The sequence below is a fragment of the Pimephales promelas genome, chromosome 5 (genome assembly GCF_988280905.1).
Source record: "Pimephales promelas chromosome 5, fPimPro1.hap1.1, whole genome shotgun sequence".
Classification (NCBI taxonomy): domain Eukaryota; kingdom Metazoa; phylum Chordata; class Actinopteri; order Cypriniformes; family Leuciscidae; genus Pimephales; species Pimephales promelas.
Window position 1 is genome coordinate 6,302,705 of NC_142773.1, and position 26,998 is coordinate 6,329,702.

The window sequence follows — 26,998 nt, forward strand, 5'->3', positions numbered from 1 at the left end:
GAGGTCCAGATCGAACAAAACTTTAACAAGAGATTAATACATCTATAAAACATTAATTTCTTTTTACATTAAACATTAAAGCATATTATATTTGGATAAACACTCTTTGTTACATATCAAACGCATATAATTGACAGAATATTGTCTATTTTCTTTTTATCCTATTAAGAAAATGAGGTTTATGTTAATCCAGTGGATTGAAGATCCCCCAACATGGGATGTGCTTTCAACTGATAAAATTATTAATGGAAAGTGTGAGATTGGTGGTGTATGTGATGTCCAGTACGAGGAAGAGTCCAGCCCTGCAAAAATTCTAAACATGTATTTTTTTGTAATATGTCTGTGCACTACTGTGATAAAATTGATGCATGTTGTGATAATTAGTTATCATTTCAGGAACTAGATCGGCCATGCTTAAGCAGCTTCATTCTGTAGAGAAAAATCAGTCCATCAAACAATCCAGACCTGAAGGGAATGAAGAATTAGGGAGAGGGAGGCGCCAGAAGTATAGAAGAATACTTTCTGAATCAGAAAGCAGTGACGAATATGAGGTAAATTAGGATGATGTGGTTTGTGGTAACCCTAACACCATTTTGTCTAATATCTAACACAATATTATACCATGGTCTGGGTGAATACTCGATTCTGATTGGCTGCAGGGTGTCCGTTAAAAAGTGATAGAGGACACCTAGTAAAGTAGTTCTGGTGAAACTGCCTGTTTACCATTCGAAATTAATAAATAAATGCGCTGCCTAAAACGGCTGTGAGTAACCATAGCAACAGGCAGTCACATGCTCTATCATCTAACGTTAGATATTATAGCCTAATACAACAATGAGCGACTTCGTGCTATTTCTTTTAACATTTATGGAGAATATGGCAACTTTGACGACTGGTATGCTGCAATAAGAAAGAAAACATGTAAATAAAACGGAGAAAATTACACCGCTGCTGCTCTGCTCCATTGAACGCTATTGGTAACGACGTAACTTGCGACCATAGTTGGATAACGATGCTTTCGGGAAACGCACCCCTGAATGAGAGAGACCCTGCGGGAGTTTTACGCAGCTGTCCAGACAACCAAGGCAGGAGAAGGCTGAACGTTACAGCGTTTCAAGCCTAAGGAGCCTGAGGCAAATGACCCTCTCTTTGATCTGATTAATTTATTGCCCATAACGTTAAGCGCAAATCGCTGGAGCTTTTTTTATTGTTGTTTGATTAATTGTTTTATGTGTAATAAAAAAAAAAACTATGCCTACCTACCTTTGTGTTTCATGAAAAAAAAAAAAGCATTTGTGAACCTGAAGGGATACGAGCTAAGCGGACTATAAATATCTCCGGTTGCTAAATAAACAGTCAGGCAAGGCAAGTTATTATTTGTAAAAACTAGATTTAGCCTAATTAAAATATAAACTAATGTTTTAAAAATGTTTTATTTGGCAAGTGACCATGGTATAAGCGGGTTAATGCCCTCCGAGGTGTCCATTGTCAGGTTTTAATGGACTTCGGCGGAGGCAACCGTCCTCCGCTGCGCGTCGGCCGGTTTACGCCTCGCCGTCGTCCATTAAAACCTGACAATGGACACCTCGTCGGGCATTAACCCTTACATAACTCCTTGTTTATTAAATATAAAAAGTGCTGCAGTAGATCCATTTCATTTTTAGCACCAAAACTCTGGAACAGTCTTCCTAATATTTTCCAGGAAGCAGACACACTCTTTCAGTTCAAAGCTAGACTAAAAACACATCTCTTTGCCCTAGCATACACATAACACACTATAGACTTCTATAATTCAATGTTAGGCTGCATAGATTAGGTCAGCCAGAACAGGGAACACGTCCCTTAAATCCTGATGTACTCGTTACATCATAAGAAGAATGGCATCCGAAGGACAAGCACATGACATGACAATATGTAATGTCGAAACCTGATAAGCTATTGTTGCTTAGACCCAGATAATTGCCACTATCAGCTAATTTGAAGGTTATAATTGTAATTGTACAATTCTCATTTATTTACAGGCAGTCAGTAAACAAGTTTCTGAAAAAAACATCAAAAGAATAAGAGCCAGATCCTTTCTGCATCAGTATAATCGAGAAAAAGTAAGATTATTTCAACAAAGTTACTTATATCAGGGCTCTAGACTAGGGATGTCAATTTACATAAATTTGCATGATCGATCGTCGTTTAAATTAATGATTAGGGCTGACTTCTAATAGTCGAGGATTCGACGATTCGATTCGGAGAGGTCTGATTCGACTATGAACGTTGTAGTCAAATAGTACACGGCCTGTTCAACCTCGTATAAATCAGGTTATGTGTGTCTCCCGCTCACGACCACTCACTCTTAACAGACACAGACACACTGTCCCCGGCACTGCTCGCGCGTCACGTTCATAAAGCGCTCCCCATTCACAGTAACCTGGTCGTCTCATTCAAAATAGCCAGCCGTTGCGATCAGCGACCCGCCGCACATTGAATAGGCCTACTCAGGCTGCGAATGTAAGTTACGTGCTCGCCCCAGCGCGCTCACACACAATTAACGCCTCACCTCCGGCGCCGCGCACTCGCTATATTCCCAGCACATCTAGTGGATGCATAACGCAAACCCAGTCAAACGTTTGACTGCAGTATCTTATGCGCCTCATAATCCGGTGCACCCTATGAAAAATGTTCTAAAATAGGTCATTCATTGAAGGTGCGCCTTATTTAAAGTGCGGAAAATACGGTATAGCCTACATGCGTTTTATATTTAGCCTGAAATAGACAGGCATTCAGGCATTCAAGTTTTAGGAGGCGAAATATTTTTTTTGTAATTCTGTGAATTACACTGCTCAAATCAGATGAGGTAGGGTTGGCTCTCCACAAAACATAAAATATTATTTTTCATGTTCACAGAGGAAAAAACAATGTTACAGACGTGACAGTTCTCCGACGGACACAAGCTCTCTGAAGCAGCACTTAAAGACTGTTTTAAAACTTTCACAGACCTCAAAAAAAGCAAAAAGCCTTTCTTTAAAGTGAATTTCGTTTTTTTTTTCTTTCTTGATTTTAATTAATGTTTCATCAACCAATTGTCTGGATTTAATAAAGAAGAAGGAAAAGCAGACAATTACTGATAATCAAGGCACGGAGGCACCGATGTGTGAACGTCTGGAACTCGTCACATACATATATCTACCACAACTGAGCGTACGCTACAAGTATAGTCTACTCCACAGACCTGAAACATATCTATATTGAAATGTCTATACTTGTAAATAGAACGATTCAAAACGAAAGAAAACGTAATGCTCTCTGCTTATGAAATGAACTGTGGATTTCTCTCTGGCGTATGCACTAAGATCGCGCAGCATCGTCAACTTCATCTTTAGTAAACAATTAAAATGTCTCCTTGCTATATTTGTTCTTTGTGACAGCTTTTTTATTTTCGGCAGCCCCGCTGCTACCCTTAGGCTAAAGTGTTAAGTTGCAAGTTACAAGCTCACCACCGCATCAAAAACATGATTGCGTGATAAAAACATGAAAAATAGCTAAACATAGCCTAACTGTTTAGAAAAAAACACAGAACGAATAGCCTAATGTGCATACATCCATCTCTTTTGTTTAAAATGGAAAAAATATAACTGCTAAGACCTAAAAAAAAAAAAAAAGGTTAGACTATCAGTTGACTACGGCAAAATCTGACGAATCAGATTCGACTATGAAAATCCTCAGTCGAAAACAGCCCTATTAATGATCAATTAATGAATTAATCGTTAACTAGTATACAATATGCTGCAAGATGGGTCTGCTGCTGCGTGATAGACTGTGCAATGGCATTCAAAAAACACAAGCATCCTCGCCCAGAGGAAAGGTTTGATGTAAATACACAGCTAGAAGATTGATCATTTAATATAATTATTTAATTATCAAATATTAATATTACGCCGTCGCAGATGCGCTCTGTCAATCCGTGATGCGTGTGTCAATGTCAGCAAATTAGTTTTTGTTAATGTAATAAGTGTGTTGTTATCTTCCCACATGTGCTAGGACATTTCCTTAATGTTGTGCATATTGGGGAAAGTCTACAGAATGTGAAAAGGCCACGTTTACTTAAATGCCCATAAGGCCTGCTAAGAAGACCTCAGGATTTAGAGTTTCTTTTTCAAATAAAACTTTTATTTTAATATCATTTTCCCAAAACACATTCAACAGTTTGTTACTTGTAAAACAAAGTTACAATACGTATATTTGTGCCCATTTACACTTTAAAGCTAACAAATAATTTAACATATTTAAATTTTTTGATTAACTTTCGAAATCCCCCACCTTTGACGACGCTTACAGGCAACAAGTCATTTGAAATCATTTCATAGATTCGTTCTGTAATTGCTTCTGCCTTTTACAGCTCCAACTTTTTTCCCGGCTAAAACTGAAGTAATTGTAGGCTGTGTCGATTGTTCAAATCCTCTTGTCCCGGAGACCGCTGAATGTACTTTCTGTAAGTGATATATCATAGTACTAGTTGTCGTGTTATAGTTTAAAACACAATCAAAATGTTTGCAGTTAACATTATCAACATTTGAAATAAAATGATCTCAAACAAAACTCTTGCATGCTCGCTATCATTTCCCCCTTTCGTCTGCTGTACGCACGTCACGCTTAATCGATCATGGATAAGGTTTATCGATTAAAAGGCTCATTGACAATTAATCGATCGTCAATTAATCGTTGACATCCCTACTGTAGACTCATTCTTCCCACTGCTTTGTTTTCTAGCAACAGTAGATGTATTTAACAATAGCATACAAGAAAGAATTTAAATGAACAAATATAAAAAATAAAACACTACATATACTTATTAAATCTACTATTAAAGTTCTCACAAGACTCTTATTTTCACAGCACCCATTCACTGCAGAGGATCCATTGGTGAGTAAATGATGTAATGCTAATTTTCTCAAAATCTGTTACAAATTATGAAACAAACTCATCTACATCTTGGATGGTTTGATGTTGAGTTCATTTTCAGCAAGTTTTAATAAATGTTTTACAATTTTAGGAATCAAGCAGGGAGGCAACAACATCAACAAGGAATGACAGTGGAGTCAATCAACAAATCTTGGCCGAGTTAAGAGAGATTAAGAGTGTTCTTGTGGAAACTCTAACACTTTTAAAAAATGGTAAACCTATGAAAAGTTTAATTTTTCTAAGTAATTGCTTCAAAAGATATTAAAACCTATTTTGTTCTAGGATGCACTCCATTAATGACTGCACCTGCCCACACTCTCCCTGCACGCACTTCGGATTTGCCAGCCCCAGAGTCTTCCCCTGTGGTACCTGCCCCTTCCTCTCTACTGCCTCTTCATGTAAAGGAGACTAGGAGTAATAATGACTGCAAAAAGGTATCGTTTTTAAGCAACATGCAAAATGCCTTCTTACTAGGGCTGCATGGTTTTGTCAAAAATGTATATTATGATTCAGTGTTTCCCACTGGAGTTTATATATTAAAAGAAGTCAGAATTGTTAGAATGTGTTCGGTTCAGCCTTTTTTCTCTTTCATAGAAAAACCAAAAATGCCATTTACATGAGAGGTGATACAGATTACGGTTTGTAAAATGGACAGAATTATATGAGACTTTAATGGAACAAAAGTAAACAACATAACAGACCATCAAACTTTTCGCCGACAATCGCCATTTTCTTGGTCAATTGGGTCATTTACGTGAATCACTAGTTCTTAACTTGCTTTCTTTCTGTTAAGCACACGCTTCACATACATGTCAAAACAGCGGATGTTAACAGGTTAAAGGCATATCAACATGTCATGAACACTACTGAACACTAGGTGGTCGTTTCAGAGTTCCATCTTTTGGACATTCATCATATTGCATTGGTTTTCATTTCTTGTCCTCAAAACAGAGCACTAATCTGTTTATTTTTAAGTTACACATCAAGAAAATCAAATGCGTTTGTAGTATTTTATACAGAAATAAATTATTTATAATTCTGATGAGAATAAAGTTGGGGTTCATCCAATGTTTTTTTTTAATTAATTTTATTACTTTTGTTCTAGAGATATGCAAATTAGTGCATATTTAAACATAACATTTCAGAAAACTTTTATCACAAAAATGTTTGCAAGTAATGTAATCAATTATTTGGAGAAGTATGTCAACAGAGGGTCTTCGTGCGACGTCACCATCGGCAGGGCCCTATGAAATACGTTTTTATTTTTTACCAAATTCAGATTTTTTACCCTTTATTGTTTTAGTCGTAAAAAGAGTGTCCTTTTAAAGTTAATTATTAAAATGTACTGAGTACTTAAAGGGATAGTTCACTTTGAAATTAATTTTTGATATGTTTTAGCTTACTTCAAGGGCCTCCAAGATGTAGGTGTCTTTGTTTCCACAGTATTTTCAGTTTTGACATTTTTCGGTCAAACCGTTCTTGTCTGTCGGCCATATAATGCAGGTCTATGGTCACCACGTCAAAGAGCATGCACAGAGAAGTCCAGATTAAACATGATTTAATGACTCGTAAATGTAAGTACATATTGAAGGCCTAAGACACGAAACAAGCGGTTTTTGTGAGAAAACGAACAGTATTTATTTAGTTTTTACCTATTGTAACCACAGTCACGTCCAACTGATCTGAATCAGTTGTTCAATATCCAACTGAACCATGTTCAACGTTCCGCTGGTAGTGATTGCTTGTGCATGTACGTCACTCATTGTTTACTCAGAGATTTCGGAAGTTTTACCTTTCACTGTGTGTGAAGATCTAAACATATTTAGATATACAGGAAATCACAATGGAAGATGATTTCGATATATCAAAATATGATTAGTGAAAGGTAAAACTTCCGAGAGAGACGGAGGGAGAGCAGGGAAAAGAAATGCAACTGAAAGAATACACTGTGTTTTAAATAGCGTTAAAATGAACGAAACGCAATAGGCTATGTGGCGGCCAGTGTTGATTCTGTGGCTTAGCAAATTTGTCTATGTGTGGGAAACACTGCATAAAAGTCACGTGCAATTTTGCAAATACGTCCACGATTCCGTGAACGCAGAAATGATAGGGCCCTAGATTGACTGTGGTCACACCCACTGAGTGGCAAAAAGCGGCAGCATTGGTTTCTCCTATCTAAATTTTCTATTCACAGCAGGAAAGTGACATCATAGCATTTCCTCTATATCTATGAATCTATATATATATATATATATATATATATATTTTTTTTTTACCCTATTCACCTGGGGTGTCTTATCGTAATTTAGTCCACTCACAGAATGAATTAATCATGGCTGACAAAAAATAGTGCTTTCTACAATCAGGAACTTTTGCTCTTGAATGATTCTAAATCTACGCTAATAGGTTTCATCATAACAAACAAAATATTATTAAGTTCACTTTAACACTTTAACTGTTTCATTGTTCGATCACTGTTTTCAGGTTCGAATTGGCCCCAACACATCCATCGGTGCCGAACAGTTTGGCCACATTAAATGGACCGAAGCTAAAAAAGCAACAAAAGACCTCCTGGTGGCTGTTTTTGGAAGAGCAACACTGGCAACACACTGCTACACAGGAAAAAGTTCTAATGCCTTCAAAGACAAAATAGCAAAGCCACAACTGGAGGCTCAAAAAGTGTCTGACATAATTGGTGAGTTTATTTTCCTGAAAATCAAGTTTTGGCAGGATTGTCATATTATTAGATATATAAAACAACAGGATATAATTATACTCAGGAATTTAGAAAAGTACTTTTTTAGAGCATTATACTTTAGAGCAACAGGGCTCGACACTGCATTCCACTTGCATTTGCGACTAAAAATAGATCTGTGCGTGCTGTAATTTTTTTTTCTAGCAAGTCATTTAATACAAATTGTGTGAACAGATAAAACTGCAGTGGCTGTTGCTGACTATTTAAATCTAGCAGTTTGGTAGTGCTGTAGTGGCGCGTCGATGCTTCGACGTCAAAATTGCGTCGACGTCATATTTTTGCGTCGATGCTTCTTTATTTATTTTTTGCATGTTCCCGGCGGTCCAGCTTGCCACACACACGTGGGAGACCGAAACATTGCGGAATAGAGGACGAAGACAACTAGAAGTGAATGTGCTATCCATTAAATGAATCACACACAGTAAATAAACTCTTAAAAAAAAAAATTTGCAATTTAGACGCGCAAACTGGGGGCCGGTGTGGTGAGACGTACAAGCTCGGGCAGATTCGGCTTGAAGTCGTTCATCCCGGACGCGGCACCCCACGCGCTGTTACAAAAAAGGCGTACACAGCCACAGTCTTCCTGGTCTTGCGCACATTCGCGGTCGTGTGGACGTGTGGAGGAGCCTATAAACAAGGCTTTACTCCGTGTCGGCACGCGCTCTGATCAGTAGGTGCACAAACCTCTCCCGATTCATCTCCATAGCAGCCTCCGATCGCACCACTAACTCTGCCTCCGTTTCCCTCCTCAGCTGATATTAATATTTAAATAAAAACATTTAACAGTCACTTGTTGCTACTTAGTGGCGAAACAATGTAACCGATAAATGCGTTATTTTAAGCACAAAGTTTCTATCACTATCGTAGACATCGGTGTTCATATTTGAACTTTTTATCCCAGTACTTCTATGATAATTTGAAACTATTGCATCACAGAAATAATGATACTATGAGGTTGAAAAGACTGTTTGTGAAGCTGTTTTAATGATGACTCTCTCCTGGTCAGCGCCAACACAGTTTTGAATGTTGTGATATGATTAGATGAATTGAAAGATCAGGTGGGTGTTTGAATCGAGATCACAGTCTTATAAAGATAAATCGTGCAGCTCTACTGTCTTATCTCTCTCTCTGCATATGAGTAGCGCAAGGGCTTTTCAGTGCTTTTAGGCCCCGTTCTGTGTCTAGTGTAGGGGTGCACGATATATCGAATCAATATCGTTATCGCGATATCACGTAGCTCGATATCCATATCGAAAGTGTCGCGATATTTATGCATTATTTTGTTTATGATGCGTCTGGTCCGTCATGCACCGTTGCATTTCCCCCGACTCATTTCCTGATTCTCCTTCTCCATAAACAATATTAAATCAAGAGAGGTTTAACTTTTCATGCTACAGATTTCCCACAGTGGTCAGAAAGAACAGGAGAGACACTTTGTTTTTCTCAATATAAAGTCGCTACTCGCTCCAAAGCTAACCGCCGTCACTCTCTCACTTCTCCCTTGCTCTCCTGCCACACAGTCCCACACACACACACACACACACACACTTGCCCCGGCTCGACGCGCACACCAGCGCACAAGTAGCCTATAAACATCAGGCCACGGTCCACCTGGCAACTTCATGCGTTTTCACTGATCGGATAGCTATCTGATTTATCAAAATACGATCTTCAATTCCCGCGCTATATTCTTCAATTCTACACGTCACCGTCACGTCAACAGTTATGAGCTGCGTTTTATGATCATCAGGTAAAATAAGATCAGTTCGTTTATTTACTTTTAATGAATAACTGTGAAAAGCGTCTGCGACTTACTTTCACTTTGATTTGCGATAGTTTGCGCGTTGGCTTGATGAAAAGGAAATGTTCAACAGCTGCTCATCTGCGGTGATGCGTGTTGCAGTCGCGCTCGTCGTCATATCTGGCCATAACATGACAAGCCTGTAACGTTCTCATTTTTAGCGTTTTTGGAAGGAGTACATTTTACATATGTGGTTTATTCAGTAACGAGATGCATTTACATTTGTCCAATTTCAACTGAAATGCGGCCCAGACCGCCTCCTGAAGTGGTTTGAGCGATTAGATTCAAATACGTCACGAATGCGTTTCACAGGGCATTTACACCTGGTCTTTTCACGATCAGATAGCTATTCGGTCAAAGAAAACGCATATAGTGGGGTTTATGTTGCATAGTGTGTTCTGTAGACTTGCTATTTATTTATTATCTTTTACAGTGTAGTGTACACAACTAACATGTCCTGTTGACATATTATTTAGGCCTATTTATTAATGCTGTACCAGTCCAATATGACTGTCAGTTGAAATAAATCTTATGTTGTAAGAAAACTTGTTTTATTTATTAATCTTTTTGATGCGTTTTCCAATAACTTTTGTATTTTTTCATCCGTTTAAAAATATCGAAATTAATATCGATATCGCAATATTCATTATCGATATCGCAATATCACATTTTTGTCAATATCGTGCACCCCTAGTCTAGTGCTTACTCGCCGGCACATAATTGTGTCAAATGTCAGATGTAGATTGACGTCAGAGTCGCATTAAATCCGCCTTTGTTGTTCACACTGCAAACACATTGAAAAAAATCTGATCTGTGTCTGATTTAGGACTACATGATATGAATGTGGTCTAAATCTGATTTAAAAAGATCAGATCTGGGCCAGATTTGAGTGTTCACACTATCTCTGAAGAAGTCTGACCTGGTCACCTGGTCACTTGACCCCAAAAAAATCAGATTCAAGCCACTTTTGTCTGCAGTGTGAACGGGGCCGTAGTCACACGTCTTCCACGCGTCCACTTATTACGTCACAACACACATAGATAACAACACATTTCATCCTCTGTTGGATTGAAAGTGGCTAACTTCTTTTAAACTTATCTACAAGCAAGGACAAAAATAAAGCAATTGAATTTGAATTAATATCGATTTTAGAATCGTTAAAAAAAACTGCGATAGGTGAATCGATTTTTTTTTCTCTCAATCCTAATCCCTAGTATGTAATACTGAAGAATAATATAAGCACATGCTTCCCTTGAGGAGTTCTATTTTAAACATAGATGCCCAAAACCATTCCTCAATAATCATTATGGTTTGTAAACTTATGTTCTGTTTATTTCTTTCCTTACAGGCTACATCAAAAACAAATTTAATATTGAAGCAAATGTAATTAAGAAGGCCATCTCCCAGAAATGCGCAGATGAAAGCAAAATGTCAAAAAGGCGCCACAATGATTGTGTGTGAGTTTGAATCAAACTGATTTGTTCAGGATGTTTAATGCTGTATTTCATAGTAAGTGTGTGTGCGTGCGTGCGAGTTTGTGTGAATCAGACAGATTTGCTCAGGATATTTTTAATGTTGTATTTCAGTTATTGTTGTGTGTGTGTGTGTGTGTGTGTGTGTGTGTCAGAGTTTGTAAGTCTGTAATGAATATAATCTGTAAAAAAAAAGTAACAGATTAATTTGGTATGAAAGTAGAAATAAATAAATAAAATACAGAAAATGCATTTATTGATTTGTTTTTTTATTTCATCAATCCATTATCAGTGCCTTATAAATGTGTGCACTAATAATGTGTACCCAAATCACCTGCCATGTTGTTTATAGTGTGACTACAGTTTGCAAAACATACATTAAACAGTGAACAATGTCTACATTGAGGTGAGTTTACGCAGACTGCAAGACACAATCAAAAAACTTCTATTGGTAAAAGAAAAACTTTGGAAAAGTGCACCTATAGAACTTAAAAATGCTTGAAAAGATAAAAAGAAAAAAAAGGAAATTCCGAATCCTATAGGATATTTATGTATAGTCCTATAAGACAATTTCTATCTGAATCCTATAGGATATTTATGTATAGTCCTATAAGACAATTTCTATTTGAATCCTATAGGATATTTATGTATAGTCCTATAAGACAATTTCTATCAGATTCCTATAGGAATGGTTCCAAAATATGATAGAAATTCTAATTAGAATCCTGTACAATTTTCTTATTGGAATCCTTTAGGATTCTTTGACAACAAAGCACTTGCTTTGTTTCAATCGTCCCGCCTGACGGTTGAAACACATCCAAAATTTGGATTTGTCAAAATAGCATTTTAGAAAGAGCACGCAAAATGCGCATGGCTTATCACCATTATCATCATTATTGGGCGACAGAACAAAAATGGTTAATATGAACCTTTAAATTTTGCCGCAATTTTTGCCCATGTATGTTATCTCTTTAATACACATTTACAGCAGTTTTCCTATGACCAGATTTATCTGGCAGGAGGCGCTGTCGGGACGGTTGAAACACACCGTCCCGACAGCGCCCCCTGCCAGTTAAACCCGTTTTACACTTAAACTGAAAAAAAACTCTTATATTACACACTTCTGGATGTGTTGCAGTACTAATACACCTTCCATATTATTATTACAATGGCACATGAAAACATTAATACAACTTGTCAGTTGAAAAAAGTACTGCACGAAAGAATTCACTAACCACATTCAAACTTTAAAACGGCTTGATGTAAAGAAGAAATGTTTTCTGATAGGTCTGATAGGCATTGCGTGCTGTATGTGATGATGAAATTTGACATAAATGACGTGAGTGGTTTTCAAGGAAATCTCTCCGTTTCTCCATTTTCAGAAAAGAATATTGAAGAGTTTAGATGCAAAAGCCTCTAAATGCCATTTGAAATTTTCTTCTAAAATTACCATTTTTATCAAGCTTGTATATTTAAGTTCAGTAATTTCACTTAAATGACAATTTATAGGTAATCTTCATTGTCATTTAAGTGAAATTACTGAACTTAAATATACAAGCTTGATAAAAATGGTCATTTTAGAAGAAAATTTCAAATGGCACTTAGAGGCTTTTGCATCTGAACTCTTCATATTTTGAAAATTAAAAACTGATTTGAAAAGTAAATAACAAATAATAATAATAATAACACATAGCATGACTGTAAAAAATATAATTAAATTATTCTTTAATTATTGCACATGACATCATTTGAATGATTTTTTGTTTTGTTTTAAATTAGTACAAATTTCAATTTTACAAGGTACTTGAAATTATGCTCTGGCTGGATCCAGCCTCTTATGGTGAAGACTGCAAAACTTGTAAATACTATAATTTGTGCATAGACTTCATATACATAACACATCTTATAACTGTACTTTCTGATATCATTATAAAATTCTATTGTGGTTTTGTTACAGCCTATAGAAACCTCCATTTTCTGTAAAGCTGCTTTGAAATGATATGTATTGAATAATGTTATACAAATGAATGCATTAAATTGAATTGACTTGAAAGAAGCATTTCATTGTTGGTTACTGTACCATTTTGAAGTTATGAACCCAATCTGACAATACACTTTGAAGAGTTATCACTTTTGGGTGAGTTTCACTAGTTCTTTACATCCAGTGCACTTCACAATCATCATGCACAATTTCAGATATTTTTACTGTAGCATTTTGAAATAATGAACCCATGAATTTGACAAATGTGACAGTAAAGTTAGAAGAGCCGTTGCATTGTTGGCTCAGTTGGGGGCGCTATATCTCAGCTGACTTTGTGTGTGTGTTAAAAGTTGTACTGGGGCTTTATACCCAGTGTGCTTGACTGTCACCATGCACAAATTTAGACATTTTTACTGTAACATTTTGAAGTTATGGACCCATGAATTTGACAAATGTGACAATACAGTAAAATGAGAATTTGCATTTTTGGCCCATTGGGGGCGCTATATCTCAGCTGACTTTGAGAGTGTGTTAAAGTTGTACTGGGGATTTATACCCAGTGTGCTTGACTGTCACCATGCACAATTTTAGACATTTTTACTATAACATTTTGAAGTTATGGACCCATGAATTTGCCAAATGTTACAATACAGTAAAAGGAGAATTTGCATTTTTGGCCCATTGGGGGTGCTATATCTCAGATGATTTTGAGGGGACCTTAAAAGTTGCAATTGTAAATATATTAAAATCTATCCACTTCATATTTGCGTGCAGTCAGCATTGTGACTGATTTCTATAATAAATAAATAAATAAATAAATAAATAAATAAATAGGCACCACTTTACAATAAGGTTCCGTTAGTTAACAGTTACATTAATGCATTACTAATGCACTTACAGCATTTGTTAATCTTTGTTAATGTTAATTTCAACATTTACTAATACGTTATTAAAATCAAAGGTTTTATTTGTTAACATTAGTTAATGCACTGTGAACTAACATGAGCAAACAATGAACAGCTGGATTTTTCTTAACTAACATTAACAAAGATTAACAAATACAGGAACAATATTGCTCATTATATCATATTAGTTAATACAAGAACTAATGTTGACAAATAATATCTTAGTGCAAAGTGTTACAAAGAAAAATTGCCCCTGTTAAATGACCCCCCCCCCCCCCCCATTCTTTTTAATGCTGGAATGTCTTGGTATGTGTGTGTGTACATGTACATGTGTTTGTGTGCATGTGAGCGTGTTATGCATTGAGGATGTCGCCTTCATTTGTGTGTGTGTTTTTGCTTGATTGTGCCAGAATTTTATCATTTTATTTTTATTTTATGTGTGTGTGTGTATTCCAAGTTCAAGTGTGACAAAAGTCCTGAGGACCCAATGAGAGGATGAGTGTAATTTGTTTTTTTTGTCTTTTGGAAACTGCATGCATTCACAAATCCGAGGGGTCACGTGACGCCGGCCTTTTGCACGTGAAATGTTTCATTGCTCCCTTTAACTGCCGGTGTGTGGTGGGACACACATCTTGAGACACAGTTTGGTCCACTCGAGGTCACCAGGGCTCTGGCCTTTGGAGGGAGAAGTGTAATGTTCTGGGGTATGTTCCTTTAAGAGCCATAGAAGCGTCATAGAGTCAGACAGAGGCTGATATAAGGTATTCTTTATTATGGGTTTCCCTCTCAATTAAATATGTCTGTTCAGGGTAAACTGTGTCGATTGCATGTAACACATTAGGTTACAGTAGGAGTAGGGTGTCATTCTCACTTCTGATTGAGAGTTTTCCTCTGCTGGATGCTGGCCCACCAAGAGCAGGATTTAGCCACAATTAAAAGCTTAATAGATTGAAAAACTGTTCAACACGAATTTATAAAAGTTTTTAGCCTATACTAGCCTAGCATATCACAACAACATTACCGAATGAAACCATTACCATAGTAGTAACTAAAAGTGCAAAAATAATAAATAGTGAAAGTGAACTACTGTATATGGCCACTTAAAATAATATGTACTACTTGCATAAAACTAATAGACTAGTAAATTATTGAGAAAGCATAGGCCTACCTCAAAGTGTACTTTCGTAAACTAAAAAAAAAAAAAACATGCTACAAGTATTTGAAACACAGTCTTATGAAAGTGCGTATCTACACCACGATTGTCATTTCTTGTGGCATTTATACGCCAAAAATGGTTTTTGCATGCATATGCTACGCACTGAAAACCCACTGGTTAGGTTTAGGGGGAAGGGGGTGGGGAGTTCATACTTATTATATGCCAAAAAGTGCGTATCATATGCACGCGAAAAACGCGTACCATATACACGCAAAAACTAGTTTTGGCATATAAATGGCACGAGAAATGACATTCGTGCTATATATATGAACTTTCATGAGATTTGACAAAGTTCACTTGTAGTATAGTATACGGTACAAACGAAAAACGTAGTTGTAAAGTAGTTGTACTCAAGGTTTTCTACTGTCTTAAAGTGTAAAAGTACATGCAAGTGGACCAATTTAGCCCCATGTATTGAAACAAGTATAGCACAATGATATTAGTGTACTTACTACATAAGGTAAGCTTAAAAATACACTTAAAATTTACTTTAAATATTTTAATAAAATGAACTGAAGGTAGGCTTTAACATTTAATTAAACATTTAATTTTATTCACTGCAATTATAGAACATCAAATACTGATCACTGGCACAAAATGTTGCGATAACAAGTCTCTAAGTAACATTGCATAGTTATATTTTATTTAGTTTAAATTTAATTTACAAATACGTTTACAGAGTATCTTAAATCAATTGTATATTTCTTGTAGATGTTGAAACACCTCTAAAATTTAATGTCCCTACAATTTTTTTAGGAAGGAATGTATATGATGAACACAAGGGGGTAGCAATGTCAAATGAATAAAATGTAGTCTTCTATTTTCTCTAATTACACTCTTAGAAGAAAAGGTTCAGTTCTATCATTTGGAACCCCTAAAAGGTTCTATACAGAACCCTTTTTAAGGGTTCAATAATAAGAACACTTTAGGGTTCATTGTAACCATGAAAAAGGTTCTATGTGGAACATTTTGGGTTCATTCATTGTCATTTGTTTTGTCCTTTCTGGATAAAATATTTCATATTATTGACAAACATCAAGACCCTAAAATGCATGTGAATGATCACAAAATTCAAGATATGGGGGTTAAAAAATGTATATATTTATATCATTTTATGTAGTTAATCAATATCACAGGAAGAGTGCCATTTCAGTTGTTCTCCTCCAAAAATCAGTATGATTAAAATGGGATATTAAGTTACAACAGTTTAATAAACAATAATTTAATTACAACAACAAAATGTTGTAGAATAATGTATATATGAATGAATAATAGCCTACAAAGAACCTTTGTGCCAAAAGGGTTCTTTCTTGTCATAATAGAGCCTTTTTTTTAGCATAAAAGGTTCTTTGGAGTTGAGTAAAGAACCCTATGTATGCTTCATATAAAACCCTAAAAATAGATTCATATAAAAATAGTTTATATAACGTCACTTGAGGCTAACACTTTAATCTTTTGGGACGGGGGGGTTTTAGTTTGTAGCGCCTTTTAATGGCACTGGAATATTTTTGTTAATGTATTTAAGTTACTTTTGTTGTTGCAATGTTGATTCAAATGAACAAAGAAATTTCTCTCCCTTGTCTTTCATTCTTTATCTATTTATATATACACATCTATAATTTTTACAATGCTGTAAAGCGTGAAAACGGCAAGCCGTAGTCTTGTAATCAGATCAAGCGTGTGTGTGTGTGAGCTTGTGTACACTGGTGATTGGTGGTCGAAAGAGGGCGCTGAGAGCACAGGTCAGTGGTTTCTTTACTCTGACCATCACACACTTCCTCTCGTGTCGGACTAGCCAAAATCAGTTGAATCTGTTCTTTATTCGGTTGCGCTTCTGAGGTTTATCACATGAGGTTCATAGTCTATTGTTGGCTGACCAGAACTAATTAAAACGAATAAAATTCTGCGTCTTTTGTATATTTTATATATTGAATCTTCATGTGTTTTTATTTGGGATGCCGATGCTCCTACAACCTCAGAGAGAAACATTTCAAGCAGAAATATTCGGTATTGTTAATTCGATTGACCGAAATTGATTTCTATATTGGCCTGTAGAAATTAGCCTAAATGGCAAGCTTAACGGTTCGTTATTTGGTTATAGTACCTGAACATATGCGTTTATATTTGTAGAGTTTTGATTGTTCTTGTTTCCGCGAATATCAGTATTATGTCATAGGCTAGAATGCGTCCTCTTTTAAAATAGAAAAAGTGATTCATATAAACGTATAGAATTGCACGATTGGTCGTGCAAACACAAGGAATAAACAAAGCGATTAAACATTGGTTTAAAATTAGTTTTCCCGCATTTAAATGGGAACATTTTGATTTAGCAAAAAAAAAAAAAAATACCGCCTGTAATTCACCAAATTTAGTTGCCTATAGAAACGGGAGATTAAATCGTGTTGTTTGTTTTATTAGTTACACTAACTGGTTACAGTCTTACACTGGTAACACCAACACGATCACGGCTGCTTGTATTCTATATGATGTAGCCTAAGCCTGGTTAATTGAGTGATATTAAATCATATTTTTCACTATCATTAAAAATAGTTCATGAATAGTACCGCATGAACCACATCTTTAGCCAACCCAAAAACAAGTTACATTTTTGGTTAACTTGCCAAAAAAAATAAAAATAAATAAAATAAAAATAAAATAAAAAACTGGCCAAAATAAGTACTGAGTATTAAATATGTACTTACTTTAGGGTTAGGTTTTGGTTTTGGATAGTTGCATGTAAATATGTACAATTTGTAGTTATTACGTGTAACAAGGACACTGTAAAATAAAGTGTTTCCCAATTATTAAAATCAATAAATCTTGTTTAAATGCTGATTTCTGTTGCACCGTTCAAAGGACCAGTGGACACAAACAATGTCTTATATTTGTTAACAAATTATCAAGGCTAACCCATTTATTTTGCTTCACATTTAAACCCTGTTTTGGAGATATACTGAGGTAGCTTGTTTAATTGGCTGGAATGGAGAGTTCGGGGTGGCCAGGAGTTTGGGGTTAAGTAAGAGGCGCGCGCTGAATTGTACAAATAGCCTGGGGCAGAAGAAAAAGTTCATGCCCGGGTCCTTGTAAGGAGAAACCAGTGAAGTATCAACTAGTCCATGGTCACTTAATCAAAGCGACCTGTGGGGGATTAGGAAGATATTGTGACCGCAACTTGGCCTCACAATTATCATTCACAATTAAATGTTGTGTCCCTCCCCTAAATCTTCCTTTCATAAAGTATGCGTAGCCGTCGTACGTTTTAACAACGGCAGATTATTTAGTTTTACCTCGAAATAATATGCATAGCTAAGCATTCATTTTCGTATTAGGCCCGCTATTTAGTAAAAGAGCTTGAAGAAATGTGTAGATCTAAAAGAACCGTTTAAAAAATTAACAGGTAAAAGAAAAAAAAACGAGAATAATATTTAAGTTGCCATAATTAGCCTACATGTTTTTAATTATCTTCCCCCCAAAAAAGAATGCCATTAAGGATATTAATTTAAATCACTCACAATCAGTTTGATCCTCCATGACGTAAAGCCTAAATATACACATAGGCTTCAATAAATAGGGAATTACTTTAGAAGTAAACCATTTTACGAAAACACCAATTTTATTGACATGCCATAAAACAGCCTAGAGGCGCTAAGGTGAAGGATGACATACTTCTCACCCGTTTGACCAATGGTGACACATGCGAGGTGTTTTGCTTTACCCATTTGTTTCTCAGGGCTTTTAATCTTGCTCGCACTTGGAGCAAACTTTCGCACCTCGACTCTTTCTCCGGTGTCTTAACTGACTCAATCCCAGCATAATGCGCGCTCCAGCCGGGATGACGAGCTTTGATCCGCGCACCAGTGTTGATTGAGACCGTTCACTAATAGCCAGTGTTAATAAAGAACTGGCATTGCGACTTAAACATGCAGGAAGCCTCCCACCGGAGATTATTTACACTAATTCCTATATTGATTATTTGAAATCAAATGCTCTCCAAAACCTTGTAATGGGCTTCACGAGCTGGTGCGAAATACAAATCATTACAATTCATTAACACCACATGTTTGCACTAATACGGCCGGATCCAAGTTTGTTTTAAATTTGTATGTATTTAATGAATCGACTAATCTATGATAACGAAAAGAGTGTCAGTGATTAAAAAAAAGTTATTTTATTATTTTTAGCATTCGATAGGTGTTAATTATGAACACACATTTCGAAAGTTGTATTATAATCTCTTTATTAATGTATTTTCGATTTGATGTGTATCTGCGCTAGTTTTGCCGAGCGTATACGGTTCTTTAAGGTCTGGAGAAGTGTGTGTTTGGCTAGGGTGGGCTGGGACGTCCCAACACCTCTCGTTTTTCTTCAACCTTGTGTGTGGCCGCTCGCTTTGCACGGCCCGACCTCCCATTGGACAGCTTAGATGTTGTTGGGAGGAGTCTTACTGGCAGCAAAAGGGGGAAAAGAATTGAAGTGCGCAAAAGTATTATGTAGTGACCGATGCGTTCAGAAGATTTCCAATGCGCGCTCAGACAGAAAGAGGTGGCAAGTACGCGAGTCTGATCAACACCCGGTCCGACAGTCACATTTTGTAAATACGGTGGACTCTCTCGGGTGGACTGCTTTCCCGGTTTCAGAGGAGGCGCATTTCAAGGGGATTTGTGGATTGCTTCAGACTTCTTGACGTCTGTTTATCGCCAGCACCGTTTGGAGAGAAGTCATGCAGGCGCGCTATTCCGTATCCAGTCCCAACTCGCTGGGAGTTGTGCCGTACATCAGCAGCGACCAGAGTTATTACCGGGCCGCCGCCGGAGGGGGGTACACCGGGATGCCAGCCCCCATGAGCATGTACTCTCACGCGGCCCACGACCAGTACCCCGCCAGCATGGCGAGGGCTTATGGACCGTACACGCCGCAGCCGCAGCCCAAGGATATGGTCAAACCACCGTACAGTTACATTGCGCTCATCACTATGGCCATCCAGAACTCCCCGGACAAGAAGGTGACCCTTAACGGTATTTATCAGTTTATTATGGAGCGCTTTCCCTTTTACAGGGACAACAAGCAGGGCTGGCAGAACAGTATCCGACACAACCTGTCCCTGAACGAATGCTTTGTCAAAGTGCCGCGCGATGACAAAAAACCTGGCAAAGGCAGCTACTGGACCCTCGACCCGGACTCGTATAACATGTTTGAGAACGGCAGCTTTTTGAGGCGACGACGGCGTTTTAAAAAGAAAGACGCTGTGAAGGATAAGGACGAGCGAAATGTTAAAGAACCACCATCCCGCCAGCAGCAGCCGCAACAAGCGCAACAGGGCCGCGACCAGGAACAGTCAGTGCCCGTGCGCATTCAGGACATTAAAACCGAGAACGGCACGTCCACGCCTCCGCAGGCCGTTTCGCCCACGCTCAGCACCGTTCCCAAGATTGAGAGCCCCGACAGCAGCAGCAGCATGTCGAGCGGCAGCCCGCACAGCATCCCGTCCACCCGCTCTCTCAGCCTGGATAGCGCCGGGGAACAGCACCACCACCAGGGCCAGGCCCCTGCGCAGGGCTTCAGCGTGGACAACATCATGACCTCCCTCCGCGGCTCGCCTCACAGCTCCGGCGAGCTCACCCCGTCTCTCGTGGCCTCCTCGCGGACAGGTATAACCCCCACGCTGTCCCTGAACTACTCTCCCAACCAGACGTCCGTGTACAGCTCGCCCTGCAGCCAGAACTCGATCTCCACTACCTCCAACGCAACCTACCATTGCAACATGCAGGCCATGAGCTTGTATGCGGGCGGAGATCGCTCGGGCCACTTGGCGGCCACCACCACCGTGGACGAAACTCTGCCCGATTACTCGATCACGACCACCACGTCGTCCTTAGGCCACGGGAATCTCAGCTCGGCCCAGGAGGGCCACCATCCGCACCAAGGGCGCCTCGCCTCATGGTACCTGAACCAGGCCGGAGACATTGGCCATCTAGGCGCGACGTACCCGGCGCAGCAGCAGAACTTTCACTCGGTTCGAGAGATGTTTGAGTCGCAGAGAATCGGTCTGAATAACTCACCGGTGAACGGGAATAACAGCTGTCAAATGTCGTTTCCCCCGAGTCAGCCCATATACCGCACGCCTGGGGCTTTCGTGTATGACTGCAGCAAGTTTTGACCAAACAAGTGTTTTTCGAGCTTCTTCTTTCTGTCGTTGTTCTTGATTTCCCCCTCTTTTTCGTCAAAGCCGAGAGACGCTGATATTTACCCGTGATGGACTGAACAGAAACAGAACACAAACACTTGATGTTGGTTTGTTAAGGACAGTGTTACTTCGAATAACACGTAAGTCTTCTTCGTTTTTGTGAGCTATATGCTGGGCTGTGTTGAAATGCGTCAGACGTTTATGGACTTGTTATTACGTGTAAATTGCATATAGTAATTTATTTCTAAAGTGTAGCCGGATATTATGGACCAAACACCGAAAAAAGTGTTTCTAATTTGAACTGCATTCATTGTCCAAATGTTCCATTATAACAAGGAACGGAACATGTATTACGCCATATTCTTTCAAACTATCTCCTTTTGTTGAAAAAGTATTCTGAAGGAACTGCATTGTTTGTTTAATAAATTGTCATGCTATTTGAGTTAAAATTAGGCTTCGCCTGATTTCTTAAAGCCCTGAACAGAACTGTGTGCTAGCAGAGAGTAATAATAATGCCAATCACACACATTGATCCAAATTAGCGTATATTGAATTTTTCGGCGTTGCTGTGGCACAGTTGAGTGTTGTTTGATCCGAACCTCCGCACAATATTAAAATGCCTCTAAATGTACATTTTTAAAATTAAAATACTTTATTTACACACGTTGTTTTATATCAAAATAATCACAAGCACAATAATACAAACAAACCCTCAGTATTTAAGGAAATTATGAAATGCTAAATATTCATCAGTTCCGATATATGCTTTTCAAACTAATTTTTGGCTATTTATGTCTATGTTTTTAGTCATTTTACAATTGCATAATTTTTCAGTGTTTTCAGTTTTCTATAAAATGTAGCAACATTTATTTTTTTTATATACTGAATAAATATATTGAATAAAAAATATCTCGTGATTTAAAAAAAAAACTATGAAAAAGTCAAGTAGAATTCATGCGTAAAGTCTTATTATTACTAGTAGCCAAACTAAAAATATCCAGTTATGACCTACACATGTGGTTTGAGTTCTATATTTAATGTATCTTAAGTAAAAAAATCGTTTGACTTGATTATATTAACAAAAGAAAAGTAGCCTAACAACTGTTCTACACTGCAGTAGCAGCGGTAGTCATAAAATCAAATGTTACAATGCACAACCGTTTATATTTTAATTGCTGCGAGGTGTCGACGTGTTTTGCTCTAAATTGTCCTTATTGCTTTACGCAACTCCATATGCCAGACGCGTCTGTCATCATCTTGACCTGCGGCCTTTGGTAACACTGTTTCGGTCATTGTAATTCACCGCCTGTGTTCAGTGTCCACGTGTTTACTTGCGCATACTGTAGCTTGGTTAATATCATACCAGACATGCCAAAGATACTCAAATCCCCACTGGAGGATTCATCGACAGATGAGCTTCATAAATATAATACCTTAGAAAAGGCCTAATATGCAATAAAACAAACTCCCAACTCACAAAAACAAAATATGCAGATTGTATTAAGCAAATCTTCCGAGATCTAGCCTATTTGAACAACCACTAGTCAAGTTAAAGAAACGTCTCTGAAAATGCCCGTATGTTTAATAGCCGTGATTTTATTCTGTATGCACATGAATTCAGAAGTGCTATTTGGTATGGTAATAGCGACTGGTACCTTTTTATGTTTCTTCATTTTAGGAGATGTGATAATACGAGCATTTAGAGGGCTTTTAAGTGATCAGATTTTCCTAAATAAGTAAATAAAAAAATTACAATGTGTATAATGGCATATTTATCATGCTTCTTGAAAGCTTGCTGCTAATTGTGTGAATATGTTTAAATGTTTCTATTATTATTATTTTTATTACTCAAAAAAAAAAATGCTCGGTTGTTTCAACACATGTTTGAACAAACCCAACTGTTGGGTTTAAATTGCAATTAAAAATGTAAACATTTATTTGTCCCACATTTTTTTAATATCTGTCCTAAACATGTGTTGAAACAGTCCATGATGTTTGGAGTATATTAGTATTATTATTACTGACAATATTGTGTTTTACATTTTTTATTGTGTATTTTTAGTCTGCAGCCCAGTGATAGGCCCAAAGACCCGGGGGCAAACGCACACGTGTTCTCATTGGTTGGCTTCACATATTTTCATTGCATGAGCGGTTGGTAGTGATTACAGCGGTTAATTAATCGGCCAATTAACTAGCGTGCGTCAACAACGAGTCTTGGGTTTGCCTCTTTTCAAGGGTATGGTATGTGCTGTAAATGCGCCCATATCACGTTCGGTTAGAGTTTTTTCTTTAAAAAATGTGGCTTTTTCGTAATGTTCATCTTCAGTTACACATATAGGCCTATGTAAAATAATCCCAATTAAAAAAAAATATTCATAACAAATGTAGGGTATTTTTGGAGAAAACGGCGAAATTACAAGACAACAACCTAAATATAGATTTGTTTAATAATAATATCCTAATAAAATTAAAAACATATGCATATAACATAGATAATACGTTTCAGTATACACCTTCATGAATGAAACATGACAGTTGCAAATTAAATTATTTGTGCAGCTCATGTGCGTCTGGTCACAATGAATTTTGGCCTTTCCTTGCGCATTCTCTCCCCACGAAAAAAAGTTGTAATCATGCTCATAAAAGTCATTAGAGCCTTTCCCGAGTAATAAACAAACGTCGTGTTAAGCGCAAGATTGATGGCGCCCTCACAGAACGGGCCAGGTCAGGAAGGAATAAAATTCAATCAGTGCGCAGGACTCATTTTTCATGAGACGGAAAAGGCAGAAGGGGACGGGGGTCAACAGGGACAGGGAGCACCATCAACAATACCTCAGGAGAACAGTGAAATCCTCGTGCTGTGGACTCACAATCACACTCTTAAATCTGGAGGATCTCAGGCAGGATTGCAGTCTGAATTATTGGACAGTCCAGGTGAAGAGACGCGCGTATTTTTTGGCCTTCATTTTGGAATTCCACTTTTCATTCGAGCTCGTGGAGTTCAAACATTTTGATTTTAGGCTAGATTTATTGCGGATTTTTGCTCAAGGCCTATTTTGCCTTCTAAATTAATGTTCAAACAGGCATTACTAATTGAAATGCACGTGGTCTGTCTCAAACTATTTTTTAACACCAACCAAGCTATTGAAATGTTAATATAGCATAGCCGAACAATTAGCTTATTAGTGATATGCAAGCGGCTGTTGAAGCGTAAACCACACTTATTTCAGAAGAATATTAATATAATTATTTATCAGAAAAGATTCTCTTTATTCGGTTCTAAATATGTTGGTAATAAACTGCCACAAAACCCTGAATCATTTGGTTCAATGTGTGTGTTTTTTTTTTGTTTTTTTTTGTTTTTTAGTCATGCATGCTTTCCTGTGTCCAGATATTTAGGTCGCACCTCCATTTTGATAGGCAATAGATTACGCGTAGCAATGAACAGCTGACTATTATTTTAAAATACAATTATATTACATTGTCCACATGCAAATGGTTCCGCCACATTCCTGTAAGCATATCCACACACACACACACACACTGAATCAGACACAAAAAGTGCTTATGTTCAACATTCCTTTGATGTTTCTCTCTTCAAAACATTTGAATTTCCGTTTATATCAAGAAAGAACATTATGACGATTTCACTCAACCGACAAAAGCAATTGATTTTGCTGATATGAAGCGTGACTCGATATAATCTCTAATGACGCTGCACAACAGTGACACTGAAAAACACAAAACAAATTAATTTTATTCATGATTAGCCTACCCTTTACTCAAGAAAATAAATCTATAGTATGACAAGTAAGCTTATTATTATATTTAAATAATAGAACAAAAAATCCTGGAGTGTGTGCAGAGAGTTAATACCCCTTTTTTTTTTAAATGATTAAATGCTTCTAATTTAAGTTAATTTCGTAATATCAGTCAAGTCTATGGGGTTGCAGAATTACGCGCTCAAGTAAGAACCGATCCATTAAACTCTTCACTTGCTGAGCTATATTTATTTTTACATCTACTCTCGTTATTGCAAGAATGAACGAATATTACGTTGTGTTTGTTTCAGTGTCAAGATCGTGATAAGTCGCTGGGCTGCTGAAGATATGTACATGGCAGACTGTGCTTCGCTTAATTGATCAACAATGTAAAATGCATTGTAAAATGAAAACAACAGAAGATGCGATATGATTTTCACCTGAACTGGTTTCGCGGTCCTATTCCAATAAAGACAACTGGAGTTTGTTGTATACAAGGAGAATGTTATCAATACTTCTAACAAGACAGATACAGCATATGATTCAAATAGTTTGTATAATTTTACATTATAGTGTTTTTTTAAAAGCAACCAATGCATCTTCTGATAGGCTGATTTAGTTCTTATTATTGTTGAAATGTTTAAAGAAATCATGTTGCGGATAAAAACGATAGCGTTTTTTTCTTGTTACTTTTATTTTAAATACACTATTTAACAAATAACAAATAAATAAAATAAACACAAAATCGTACCATATTGTCCTTCAAATGTAGGCTATGTGGAAATAGAGCGGTTTAGCCTATTTTCAACTGCATATTTTCCTCTCTCGTGTTCTTCTAGGCCTATTTAAAATAATACTAATTCAAATACAATAGCAATAACATTATTTATCTCATAATATGATTAAAAGTGTTATTATTTGTATTGGTCAGTATTAGTCTAATTTTACTAAGCTAGTAAATAACCAGCTCAATCACAGTAAACGTTCATCCCCGACCGTGCACTTAATTTGCATGGCTCGGGTCACGCGCTAAACCAGAGCCACATTGCGGATCTACCCGAGTCGCTATAGACATTTCCATGTGCCGGTTGAGTGAGGACAGAAGAGTTGAGGAGAGAGAAACACACCGTGCACCTGTATATGCTTGACTGAGTGCTGAGGCGGAATGGAAAAGAGCAGTGTCTCAAACTCACAGAGCCCAACCTCAAAGCGCCATCTGTTTTCAATTAGGAGTCCACATAGACTCGGGCTCTGTCTGACAGTCCAACTGCCAGTTAAAGGCTCAAAGACTTGTCCTGAAAAAATATCCCACCCCGTTGCCTCTTTTTCAGCGTACTTTGAAACCCGCGATTTTTCTATTTAAGCCGAATAAATGTCTTCCCTACGGATGAAGCACTGCAGAATAGTTTTTGGTTGCATTAACTTGGGTTCAACATATCTCACTTTAGGTTACAGAATCAGCAGATTTTTACTCATGTCGTGTTGAACAATAATACAAAAAAATCTGCATTTTTACTAACGTTAGCCTACATCGCTTATTCGCGTGTAGTCTAATTAACGATCATATAAAAACGAATTCAGATCGTATACGCACATGAATTAGACAAAACTGAAAATAGTTAGGAATTGCTTTCAGAACGTCTTGCATTTATTTTTAACTAATCCTAATTCAAATCCTTATCCTAATGAAACGGTCACATAATGGAATTCGGAAACAAAACTTTTGAATGCCTCAACAATCATCTTAGCCTAACTTAAGAAAGTAGCCCAAGTCACCGTTTATTATTGGCATCTCCATCCTGAAACCCTCACATACATCCAACACACCGCCCATAGCTGGCTCCTGGCTGTTCTGCGCGAATAAAGGGACCAGTGTGATTTTTGACTTCAGGGAAATGGCCGAGCCCCACCGACCTTTGGATAACCCAGGTACCCTGGCAGGAAAGCGCGCAGTTTAACACAGGCTCTCC

At 37.4% G+C, this 26,998-nt stretch overlaps 2 protein-coding genes across 2 annotated transcripts; both read left to right on the forward strand.

Moving 5' to 3' along the window:
• The first annotated feature begins 327 nt into the window (after positions 1 to 327).
• Positions 328 to 11,233, forward strand: LOC120467097 (BEN domain-containing protein 6). Its single transcript, XM_039655879.2, has 7 exons — positions 328 to 551; positions 2,022 to 2,102; positions 4,888 to 4,914; positions 5,045 to 5,165; positions 5,236 to 5,387; positions 7,438 to 7,648; positions 10,858 to 11,233. Exons 1-7 carry the CDS (start codon positions 411 to 413, stop codon positions 10,968 to 10,970), a joined length of 846 nt encoding a protein of 281 aa, XP_039511813.2. The 5' UTR covers positions 328 to 410; the 3' UTR covers positions 10,971 to 11,233.
• An 8,346-nt stretch (positions 11,234 to 19,579) lies between these two features.
• foxc1a (forkhead box C1a) lies at positions 19,580 to 21,716 on the forward strand. The gene has a single exon (XM_039659674.2). The coding sequence runs from the start codon at positions 19,804 to 19,806 to the stop codon at positions 21,238 to 21,240; it is 1,437 nt and encodes a 478-aa protein (XP_039515608.1). The 5' UTR covers positions 19,580 to 19,803; the 3' UTR covers positions 21,241 to 21,716.
• Positions 21,717 to 26,998: the final 5,282 nt, after the last annotated feature.